Genomic DNA, 12,751 nt, shown 5'->3' with positions numbered 1-12,751 from the left:
TTCATCAATGACTTATAGTTTTCTGCATACAGGTCTTTTGTCTCCCTAGGTAGGTTTATTCCTAGGTATTTCATTCTTTTTGTTGTAGTGGTAAATGGTAGTGTTTCCTTAATTTCTCTTTCAGATTTTTCATCATTAGTGTATAGGAATGCAAGAGATTTCTGTGCATTAATTTTTTTTTTAAGAAATTTTATTTATTTCTTTTTGGTTGCGTTGGGCCTTCTTTTCTGCGTGCGGGCTTTGTCTAGTTGCAGCGAGCGGGAGCTACTCTTTATTGCGGTGCGCAGGCTTCTCATTGCGGTGGCTTCTCTTGTGGTGGAACATGGGCTCTAGGCACGTGGGCTTTGGTAGTTGTGGCACGCAGGCTCAGTAGTTGTGGCTCCTGGGCTCTAGAGCACAGGCTCAGTAGTTGTGGTGCATGGGCTTAGTTGCTCCTCAGCATGTGGGATCTTCCTGGACCAGGGCTCAAACCCATGTCCCCTGAATTGGCAGGTGGATCCTTCACCACTCCACCACCAGGGAAGTCTCTATAGCTCTGGGGATGACGGCTGCAGAGGAAACGGCAGAGGTGGCCATCCGTATGTGGCATGTGGAAAGGCTGCTCCACTGGGGACATGATTTGTAAGAGATGATGGATTGCAGGAGTGTGTACATAACACCGCAGACAAATGCCAAAAAGGCACCGCCATCGTGTACCATGGGGACAGCTAACTCCTGGAAATTGGCTACAATGCCCATTCTGATGCATCCCACCAGTCCTAGAACTAACGACACCAAGTTAAAAACAAGAGTGCTGAAATAGCTGGTTTGGTTTTGCTTCTCTACTATTTTATATCTTGTGTACATCGTGTCTGCACCAAGAAATGCAGAGAAGTTTATCATAAATCCAAAAATTCCACTATCTGGAGGTGTTGTTCCTGTATCACTGATGTAGGGGAGGAAGGAGCTGACGTGCCCGGAGAGCACGGCGACCACGTAGGAGATGATGAAGGTGGAGGACAACCAGGTCACCAGGAGGATGGGGATTAAGGCCATTCCCCTCAGGAGGCACAGCATCGCACCACCACCAGGAGGGCACTGCGCTCTGTGGGGCCGGAACAGGGGGCTGCTCTGTGCTGCTGGGAGGCAGGGGCTGTGCACGTGCTGACCCGCGGTGCGGCGGCCACGGCGTGCACAGCCATGGGCGGCCGGGTGAGAGGCTCCGCGACAGTGGGGCAGGCCTGGCCCCGGAGCTCTGTGCATTAATTTTGTATCCTGCAACTTTACCAAATTCATTGATTCGCTCTAGGAGTTTTCTGTTGGCATCTTTAGGATTCTCTATGTATAGTATCATGTCATCTGCAAACAGTGACAGTTTTACTTCTTCTTTTCCAACTTGTATTCCTTTTCTTTCTTTTTCTTCTCTGATTGCTGTGGCTAGGACTTCCAAAACTATGTTGAATAATAGTGGTGAGAGTGGACATCCTTGTCTTGTTCCTGATCTTAGAGGAAATGCTTTCAGTTTTTCTCCATTGAGAATGATGTTTGCTGTGGGCTTGTCATATATGGCCTTTATTATGTTGAGGAAGGTTCCCTCTATGCCCACAGAGTTTTTATCATAAATGGGTGTTGAATTTTGTCAAAAGCTTTTTCTGCATCTATTGAGATGATCATATGGTTTTTCTTCTTCACTTTGTTAATATGGTGTATCACATTGATTGATTTGCATATATTGAAGAATCCTTGCATCCCTGGGATAAATCCCACTTGATCATGGTGTATGATCCTTTTAATGTTTTGTTGTTGGATTCTGTTTGCTAGTATTTTATTGAGGATTTTTGCTTCTATATTCATCAGTGATACTGGTCTGTCATTTTCTTTTTTCATAGTATCTTTGTCTGGTTTTGGTATCAGGGTGATGGTGGCCTCATAGAATGGGTTTGGGAGTGTTCCTTCCTCTGCAATTTTTTGGAAGAGTTTGAGAAGGACGGGTGTTAGCTCTTGTCTGAATGTTTGATAGAATTCACCTGTGAAGCCATCTGGTCCTGGACTTTTGTTTGTTGGAAGATTTTTAATCACAGTTTCAATTTCATTACTTGTGATTGGTCTGTTCATCTTTTCCATTTCTTCCTGGTTCAGTCTTGGAAGGTTATACCTTTCTAAGAATTTGTCCATTTCTTCCAGGTTGTCCATTTTATTGGCATAGAGTTGCTTGTAGTAGTCTCTTAGGATGCTTTGTATTTCTGTGGTGTCTGTTGTATCTTCTCCTTTTTCATTTCTAACATTATTGATTTGAGTCCTCTCCCTCTTTTTCTTGATGAGTCTGGATAATGGTTTATCAATTTTGTTTATCTTCTCAAAGAAACAGCTCTTAGTTTTATTGATCTTTGCTATTGTTTTCTTTGTTTCTATTTCATTTATTTCTGCTCTGGTCTTCATGATTTCTTTCCTTCCACTAACTTTGGGTTTTTTTTTGTTATTCTTTCTCTAGTTCCTTTAGGTGTGAGGTTAGATTGTTTATTTGAGATTTTTATTGTTTCTTGAGGTAGGCTTGTATAGCTATAAACTTCCCTCTTAGAACTGCTTTTGCTGCATCCCATAGGTTTTGGATCATCGTGTTTTCATTGTCATTTGTCTCTAGGGATTTTTTCATTTCCTCTTTGCTTTCTTCAGTGATCTCTTGGTTATTTAGTAATGTATTGTTTGGCCTCCATATGTTTGTGTTTTTTACGTTTTTTTCCCCTGTAATTCATTTCTAATCTCTAATTGTTGTCAGAAAAGATGCTTGATATGATTTCATTTTTCTTAAATTTACTGAGGCTTGATTTGTGACCCAAGATGTGATCTATCCTGGAGGATGTTCCATGCGCACTTGAGAAGAAAGTGTAATCTGCTGTTTTTGGATGGAATGTCCTATAAATATCAATTAAATCTATCTGGTCTATTGTGTCATTTAAAGCTTCTGTTTCCTTATTTATTTTCATTTTGGCTGATCTGTCCATTGGTGTAAGTGAGGTGTTAAAGTCCCCCACTATTATTGTGTTACTGTCAATTTCGTCTTTTATAGCTGTTAGCAGTTGCCTTATATGTTGAGGTGCTCCTATGTTGGGTGCATATATATTTAGAATTGTTATATCTCCTTCTTGGATTGATCCCTTGATCATTATGTAATGTCCTTCCTTGTCTCTTGTAACATTCTTTATTTTAAAGTCTATTTTATCTGATATGAGTATTGCTACTCCAGCTTTCTTTTGATTTCCATTTGCATGGACTATCTTTTTCCATCCCCTCACTTTCAGTCTGTATGTGTCCCTAGGTCTGAAGTGGGTCTCTTGTAGATAGCATATAGATGGGTCTTGTTTTTGTATCCATTCAACAAGCCTTTGTCTTTTGGTTGGAGCATTTAATCCATTCATGTTTAAGGTAATTATCGATATGTATGTTCCTATGACCATTTTCTTAATTGTTTTGGGTTTGTTTTTGTAGGTCCTTTTCTTCTCTTGTGTTTCCCACTTAGAGAAGTTCCTTTAGCATTTGTTGTAGAGCTGGTTTGGTGGTGCTGAATTCTCTTAGGTTTTGCTTGTCTGTAAAGCTTTTGATTTCTCCATCGAATCTGAATGAGATCCTTGCCGGGTAGAGTAATCTTGGTTGTAGGTTCTTCCCTTTCATCACTTTAAGTATATCGGCATGATATACTCCCTCTGGCTTGTAGAGTTTCTGCTGGGAAATCAGCTGTTAACCTTATGGGAGTTCCCTTGTATGTTATTTGTCATTTTTCCCTTGCTGCTTTCAGTAATTTTTCTTTGTCTTTAATTTTTGCCAGTTTGGTTAATATGTGTCTCAGCGTGTTTCTCCTTGGGTTTATCATATATGGGACTCTCTGCGCTTCCTGGACTTGGGTGGCTATTTCCTTTCCCATGTTAGGGAATTTTTCAGCTATAATCTCTTCAAATATTTTCTCTGGCCCTTCTCTCTCCCTTCTCATTCTGGGACCCCTATAATGTGAATGTTGTTGCATTTAATTTTGTCCCAGAGGTCTCTTAGGCTGTCTTCATTTCTTTTCATTCTTTTTTCTTTATTCTATTCCGCAGCAGTGAATTCCACCATTCTGTCTTCCAGGTCACTTATCCGTTCTTCTGCCTCAGTTATTCTGCTATTGATTCCTTCTTGTGTGGTTTTCATTTCAGTTATTGTATTGTTCATCTCTGTTTGTTTGTTCTTTAATTCTTCTAGGTCTTTGTGAAACATTTCTTGCATCTTCTCAATCTTTGCCTCCATTCTTTTTCCGAGGTCCTGGATCATCTTCACTATCATTATTTTGAATTATTTTTCTGGAAGGTTGCCTATCTCCATTTCATTTAGTTGTTTTTCTGGGGTTTTATCTTGTTCCTTCATCTGGTACATAGCCCTCTGCCTTTTCATCTTGTCCATCTTTCTGTGACTGTGGGTTTTGTTCCACATGCTGCAGGATTGTAGTTCTCCTTGCTCCTGCTGTCTGCCCTCTGGTGGATAGGCTATGTAAGAGGCTTGTGCAAGTTTCCTGATGGGAGGGACTGGTAGTGGGTAGAGCTGACTGTTTCTCTGGTGAGCAGAGCTCAGTAAAACTTTAATCCACTTGACTGCTGATGGCTGGGGCTGGGTTCCCTCCCTCTTGGTTGTTTGGCCTGAGGCAACCCAACACTGGCACCTACCTGGGCTCTTTGGTGGGGCTAATGGCAGACTCTGGGATGGCTCACGCCAAGAAGTACTCCCCAGAACTTGTGCTGCCGGTGTCCTAGTCCCCGTGGTGAGCCACAGCCACCCCCCACCTCTGCAGGAGACCCTCCAACACTAGCAGGTAGCTCTGGTTCAGTCTCCCCTGGGGTCACTGCTCCTTCCCCTGGGTCCTGATGTGCACACTACTTTGTGTGTGCCCTCCAAGAGTGGAGGCTCTGTTTCCCCCAGTCCTGTTGAAGTCCTGCAATCATATCCCACTAGCCTTCAAAGTCTGATTCTCTAGGAATTCCTCCTCCCGTTGCCGGACCCCCAGGTTGGGAAGCCTGACGTGGGGCTCAGAACCTTCACTCCAATGGGTGGACTTCTGTGGTATAAGTGTTCTCCAGTCTGTGAGTCACCCACCCACCAGTTATAGGATTTGATTTTATTGTGATTGTGCCCCTCCTACCATCTCATTGTGGCTTCTCCTTTGTCTTTGGATGTGGGGTATCTTTTTTGGTGAGTTCCAGTGTCTTTCTGTAGATGATTATCCAGCAGCTAGTTGTGATTCTGGTGTTCTCACAAGAGGGAGTGAGAGCATGTCCTTCTACTCTGCCATCTTGGTTCAGGGCCTCCAAAAATCCCTAAATTTAATATTGAGCTGGATAAAGAAATTCCTACCTAGGCTTCCTTTCAAGGCCTAGTCAAGTTTTATCATATAATTCAGACACTGTCTGAAAAAGGATATAAGATACATAGTATCTATCTCTTTGCACTCTGCCTCAGATCAAGGGCCTACACCAACTAGAAATTTTGTGCTTATCACTTTACCTGGTAGGCACCACTTTTTGAGGCAGCCAGAATTGTATTAATCACCTTTCTCTCTTCCTCCCTTTACCTCCATTGCCTTGTCCTGTTGTTCTACATCCACAGAGATGAGCTCCAAAAAACAGCTGGGCAGGAAAAAGATAGTGGACTACATGTTGAGAAATATCCCAATCTAGTACAGCATTGTAGGTAGGGGCAGAGAGAGGATGAACCTAAGAGCAGTGCACACTGAGGATATTGTAGTTTTTCATGTGCTCCATCATTTCAGAGTAACGGATGATCAAACAGTGGGGTAGGAAAAGCCAGTAGAGCAAACAATGGTAGGTGCATGCCTAGTAGACATGGAAATTGAAATAAGAAATGGCATACATACAAGTGGGTAGGGAATAGGACCAAGGGAAATATACACATTTTGTCTGCTGATAAACACTAAGTCTAAGGACTCTTACTTATGAGTAGAGGAAAAAGTTGACATGGAGCCTATGACAGAATATTTCAGAGCAAGGGAAAGGAAATGGCATCATAAAGACTCAAAGGAAAAGCATGATCCAAAAGAAAACTTTAAGAGGCTACTTGCATCCTTAGAGTACAAAAAGCCATGCATGTTCTATAAACATGCATCCAGAGTATGAGAAGAAAGATGTAAGACAACAGGCTGAAGTGGAAAGTCAATAGAATGTTACGAATGAAGTAAAGGAGGAATGGAATGATACAAAAATTATACAACCACAGAATTAAAATATCCACATTGGCAATGAAGAAAAACTTGATTCTGGAGGAATATTGAATACATAATGAGGTTTATTTGAGACACTCCAGGATAAAGAAAGGTCAGAGGTAGGTGATACAGCTAAAGGCGAGAAAAGGTAATAGGTATTCATGAAGAGGAAACCAAAACAAATGGGAGAAAAATCAAATGTTTGATGGGAAGAACACTTTCTTGATGAGAAAAAAGTCCATAGATGCAGACAGAAAGGAATAGCCATGTTTTTGGCAAAAATAAATGACAAAGACCTACATTTAGACATGGCCTGTCACTGTTTTTATTTTTTCAATAAATTTATTTATTTTATTTATTAATTTTTGGCTGTGTTGGGTCTTCCTTGCTGCATGCAGGCTTTCTCTAGTTGCATCGAGCGGGGGACACTCTTCCTTCGGTACACAGGCTTCTCACTGCGGTGGCTTCTCTTGTTGTGGAGCACGGGCTCTAGGCCCACAGGCTTCAGTCGTTGTGCCTCGGGGGCTCCAGAGCACAGGTTCAGCAGTTGTGGCACACGGGCTTAGTTGCTCCACGGCATGCGGGATCTTCCTGGCCCAGGGCTCAAACCCGTGTCCCCTGCATTGGCAGGCGGATTCTTAACCACTGCGCCACCAGGGAAGCCCCCTGACACTGTTTTTAAATTACAGCACTATAGAAGTAGTAGTCCAGACATCCATGAAGGAAATAAAAGATGTTGCCTAGAAAGAAGAAAAAATCATGTTAGCCTTGCACTTCTCTGTTGCCACACCAAATTACAGGAGATAATTACTACAAGCTATTTTTCTGTCAACTGAGAGATAAGAAGGACTGGCAATAAGCACTAAACGAGTTAAATGAAGACATAAATCTAAAGAACTATAAATATGGCCACAGAAGATAAACACAAGTGTAATGCACTCATTTATGCAAGTCTTCAGATCCTTTCCATTTCTTGACCCCTATGGCTCAGCACTTGCTCTGCTTCCCAGCCCAAGCAACCTTGTCAAAGGCTCTTGCCTTTCCTTCAATAATAAGTCTTGATTGCTCCAACTACATTTTGTCTTCTGACACCACCAGCTGGCTCAGCCTTCCCAGGCAGGTATTAATGGCCAGCTTTGGCATGGCCTCTGTCATACATGTTACAGTGGGAGCTGTATGGCTCAATGGAATCCACATAGGCTCTGGATCCTCCAGTAGCTGCCAGTAGGGGCCCATGTCACAAACTAGAAGTGTGGGGTAGTTAACTCCTATTGAGCATATTTTGAGCAGTGGGAGGAAAGAGATAGGACTGAGCACATAAGTTGTTCACTCTTCTTCCTCCCAATTGTTCCAAGATCCAGAACTTCCCTTGGCTTCTCCAAAGATGTCCTGTGTGACCAAGAAACCAGCTGTTTCTCATGAAGCCGAGCACAACTTGCCACCTTCTGTTTACTTCCTTCATTGTTTTACTTTTTCCCCCTCACTGTTGCTCCCCTGGGACTGAACCCTCCAACAAAGCATTAGTTCCACAAGCTTTGCCTTAGGCTCTGTGTTGTGGGGAGCCGGGTTAAAACAGTCATAATTACTCTAGAGAAGTTATGTAAAAATTATGAATGATAATCTGGATCCAAACATTCAAAATATCTCAATAACAGAGAAAGAAGTAAGAAAGGACATAACAGAGGCAAGTGATGGAGAGGTATGCTAATTCCTTATCTTAAATAGGGGAAACTCAAAAGATAGAATTACACATTTGATTCTTGTGGATTTGAGAAATATAAGTTAAAGAATGTTTTAGGGAAAATAGGGTTAACTGTTTGGAGAATTAAAAATGGAATGCTGACTTTTCAAAAACTAGAGAAAAGTAAATAAAATCTGATTTATAGAGAAAAAAGATAAAAAACAAGAAAGAAGCGCAAACCATAAAAATATAAAACAAAATGACAAAATGAATAAATGTAAATCTTATAAATGATATTTAAATAAAAATAAAAATGTACATTAGCAAAGACAAAACAGAATGGTAGAGGAGATGGTAACCACATTTGGGAAGCTCTAAGCAAAAGGAGTGATAACTAACCTAATAAATCCAAGAAAGCTAAAGCCTAAGCCAGCAATGGGGAAAGTCAAAAAGTAACTCAGAACTCCCACAGAGGCTTAGGAATTTGTTCCAGAGGTTCTGGTGTACCAGAGGTGTGACTAAAATTTAGAAGAATTGTCGAAAGTCTGTTTAAGAAGCACTCAGAACCCAAGATGCCCTCCTCATGGCCAGGTGATTCCATGTCTCTCACCTCAGCAGAACTGGAGGTTCTTTCTCTGAAGAGGGAAACATGAGGGTCTCTGACTGGGGGACTGCAAGTGCAGTTGGAAGTGGAGTTTGCTGAAAATAGGAGGATAAGAGAACAGTTAGTTACACATGGAAAGTGAGACCCTCAACCATCTTTCCACAGTCACAGCCTAGAATATTTGTATCCAGGTCATTTCCTCCAGGCAAGCAATAGGAAGATTGCTCTATGAAGCACTGAACCAGGTCAGGTGAAAAGACCTCAAGATACTGACACTGGTGTTTTACAAAAATTGAGCCCCATCAGCTGACCCTGCAGAGAGGCCCACTGTCAGCAGCAAGTCCCACTCACTCACACAGAGTTTTCAAAAAAGCTTTTGAGTCCCTAAAGTATAAGCAAACAGCCCACAAATTCCGCTAATGTAAAAAATAGAGACTAAAACAAACACATAGAAAAAAAGCAAATTTGGAGAAATTCTCTGTTCAGAGAGTAAAACTTAAAATTATATCCTCAGATCAATAGGGGGAGACATTGCATCAAAGGAACAAGAACAAAATACTATTAAGAAGAGAAATTTCAAAGAACAAAATAGAAAATATAATAGCAATAATGAAAAATGGAAAGCTGAATGGAAAGATTGGGAGATAAAATTGAGGAAATACCTCAAGAAGTAAAGAACAAAGACAAAGAGATTAGTATGAAGGAAAAGGTATTAATGGTCTCATGTCTAAATAATAGGAGTTCCAAAAATACAAACAGAGAAACTAGAGGGAGGAAGAAATTGTTAACTAATTTAGGGAATTTTTCTAGAACTGAGGGATGTGAGTTTCCAAACTGAAAAGGCCTGCCAAATGCTTAGGACAATGGATGAAAATACACCCACATTGAGCACAGGTTCATACCATTTTACAACTCTGAGGACAAAGAGAGAATCCTAAAATTCTCCAGACTACTTATAAAGAATCAGAATAGCATCAGACTTCTTTTTTTTTTTTTTTTTTGCTGTATGTGGGCCTCTCACTGTTGTGACCTCTCCCGTTGCGGAGCATAGGCTCTGGACGCGCAGGCTCAGTGGCCATGGCTCATGGGCCAAGCCGCTCCACGGCATGTGGGATCTTCCCGGACTGGGGCACGAACCCGTGTCCCCTGCATCAGCAGGTGGACTCTCAACCACTGCGCCACCAGGGAAGCCCAGCATCAGACTTCTTAACAACAGCAACACTGGAAACAATATATTCAAAATTTGGAAGTAAAATTATGGTCAGAGTATCTGAATAGACATTTTCCCAAAGAAGACATACAGATGGGCAACAGGCACATGAAAAGATGCTCAACATCACTAACCATGAGAGAAATGAAAATTCAAACTGCAATGAGATCATCTCACACCTGTCAGAATGGCTGTTATCAAAGAGACAACAAATGACAAGTGTTGGTGAGGATGTAGAGAAAAGTGAATCCTTGTGCACTGTTGGTGGGAATGTAAATTGGTGTAGCCACTGTGGAAAACAGTATGGAGATTCCTCAAAAAACTGAAAAAAGAACTACCATATGATACAACAATTCTACTCCTGGGTATTTATCTGAAGAAAACAAAAACACTAATTAGAAAAAATATATGCACCCCTATATTCATAGCAGCATTATTTACAATAGCCAAGACATAGAAGCAACCTAAGTGTCCATCATCAGATGAATGGGTAAAGAAGATGTGGTGTATACATACAATGGAATATTACTCAGCCATAAGAAAAGAATGAAATGTTGCCTTTTGCAACAACATGGATGGACCCATAATACCCCAGAGGGTATTATGCTTACTGAAATAAATCAGACAGGGAAAGACAGATAGCGTATGTTATCACTTATATGTGGAATCTAAAAAGTGAAACGAATGAATATAACAAAACTGAAACAGACTCATGTAGAGAACAAACTAGCGGTTACCAGTGGGGAGAGGTAAGGGGGGAGGGACAAGATAAGGGTAGGGGATTAAGAGGTATGAAATACTATGTATAAAATACATAAGCTACAAGGATATATTGTACAACATAGGGAATATAGCCAATATTTTATAATAACTTTAAATGGAGTGTAATCTATAAAAATATTGGATCACTGTTGTACATCTGAAATTAATACAATATTGTAAATCAATGATACTTCAATTAAAAAAACTACAGTTATAACTTCAGAGGGAAGAAAAACTGAATGGAAGGAAAAGTAATCATGTTACTAACTTACTTAGCAGTAAGTAGTTTTTTCATGATTATAATAATGTAAACTCTAAATTCTGATACAACTAAAATTATTATACATCTATGTTGGGTAATGGGTGTGGGTAAATGAGAATCAAATTCTCATTTTTCAGAGTGAGATGACAATAGATAATATCTAAAACTGAAAAGTTAATGTGTGACAGATTATGTCACAGGGAGTTCATGTTATTTAGGGAAATAGAAGCAAACAAGAAATAGCTTAGAGACTTGAAAGTGGTTGCTGTAGGAAGTGGGATTGGGGTAGGTGGAGCCAGGCAGGGGACTGATGTTTGTTTTTTACTAAAGCTTGCAGAACTATTTCACTGTTTAAACTGTATGCATAACTCTGATGAAAATAATGGAAATGAATGGGTCCTTTTCCTAATTCTATGCTTTTAAACTCATTTGACTTGCTTCGTGTTCAAAAGCATTTTAATGATCATATTAAAGGCTATCATCTATCTTTTAAAGACACAATGAGACCCATCTTTTATGTTTCACTTACAATGTCTACAATCATTACAAAAATTGTTAGGAAAAATAATTCCTATTATTTTCAGTATTTTTATTAAAAATTTATTATATGAGTAATTAATATATATATTTAATATAAAAAACAGAAAGAATAGTAAATATAACATCAACAACAAATTCCAAAATCCAGAGCTAACTACTACCAATGTGTTAGGTATTTCTTTTCAGTAATGTATTCATATGTCGTGCACCAATTAAGTTTGTGTTTGGCTGCAAGTAAGAGAAAATCCAAATCAACAATAGTCTGAAATACTAAGTTTAACATACAAAGTTCTCTTCCCTTATGTAATAGCAATCCTAAGATAGGTAGTCCAGGGTTGGTATAGTGGTTTCATGAGGTATTCAGGTACATAGGTTACCACTCTGCCATCTCTAGGGTGTGGCCCTCATCCTCATGGTACAAAAGAGGGCTGATAGAACACATTTGCGCATGCTCACTTCGGCAGCACATATACTAAAATTGCAGTGATACAGAGAAGATTAGCATGGCCTCTGTGCAAGGATGACATGCAAATTCGTGAAGCGTTCCATATTAAAAAAAAAAAAAAGAACACATTTGTGCTTCAGACAGCTTGATATAGGAAAGAAGAGAAGAAATCACCATCCTCTATAGAGAAACTTTCAGGAAGTATCACTCAACACTTTTATTTATACCTCATTGGTCAGAACCTAGTCACATCGTTACAGCTAACTGCAAGAAGGGCAGGGAAATGTAGTTTTCATTCTGAGTAGCCAAGTACCCTGCTATAAAACTTAGGATTCTGTTGAGAAGGAAAAGGAGAAGACCAGAATTTAGGGTGGGATATTAGCAGTTATACCAGTCAGGATGTCCAGAGAAACAGAACCAATAGGACATATATATTAAGAGATTTATTTTAAGGAATTGGTCCACAGGATTATGGGGGCTGGCAAGTCTGAAATTTGTAGGGCAGGCTGGAATTCAGGCAGAAATTGATGTTTCAATCTTGAGGCAGAATTTATTCTTCAGGGAGCCTCAGTTTGTGCTCTTAAGGCCTTAAACTGATTGGATGAGGTCCACTCACATTATCAAGGATAATCTCTACTTAATGTCAAGTGGTTGTAGAGGTTATATACACCTACAAAATACCTTCACAGCAACATCTAGATTCATGTTTGATTACATAACTGGGTACCAGAGCCCACCCAGATTGACACATAAGACTAAAGTGTTTATCATTAATATATTACATATACATACATATTAACATCTAACTCCTTCATTTTATTGTGAGCATACCCCAAATCATCAATTTTTTTTTTTTTTTAGTTAATTAAAAAATATTTATTTATTTTTGGCTGCGTTGGGTCTTCATTGCTGCACATGGGCTTTCTCCAGTTGTCGTGAGTGGGGCTACTCTTCGTTGCAGTGTGCAGGCTTCTCATTACGGTGGCTTCTCCTGTTGCGGAGCACAGGCTCTAGGTGCGTGGGCTCA

At 40.1% G+C, this 12,751-nt stretch overlaps 1 protein-coding gene across 1 annotated transcript; it reads right to left on the bottom strand.

The window, feature by feature from the left end:
• On the bottom strand, window positions 1-1,056 carry LOC307193022 (DNA damage-regulated autophagy modulator protein 1-like; the record flags this gene model as incomplete). The annotated part of the gene is made up of 1 exon (XM_079934424.1): window positions 1-1,056. One exon carries the CDS (start codon window positions 1,054-1,056, stop codon window positions 502-504), a length of 555 nt encoding a protein of 184 aa, XP_079790550.1. The 3' UTR covers window positions 1-501.
• Window positions 1,057-12,751: the final 11,695 nt, after the last annotated feature.

Source organism: Stenella coeruleoalba (assembly GCF_951394435.1).
Source record: "Stenella coeruleoalba genome assembly, chromosome: 1".
Lineage (NCBI taxonomy): Eukaryota > Metazoa > Chordata > Mammalia > Artiodactyla > Delphinidae > Stenella > Stenella coeruleoalba.
The sequence above is the reverse complement of the archived record's forward strand: the minus strand, read 5'-3'. Positions and strand labels throughout refer to the sequence as shown.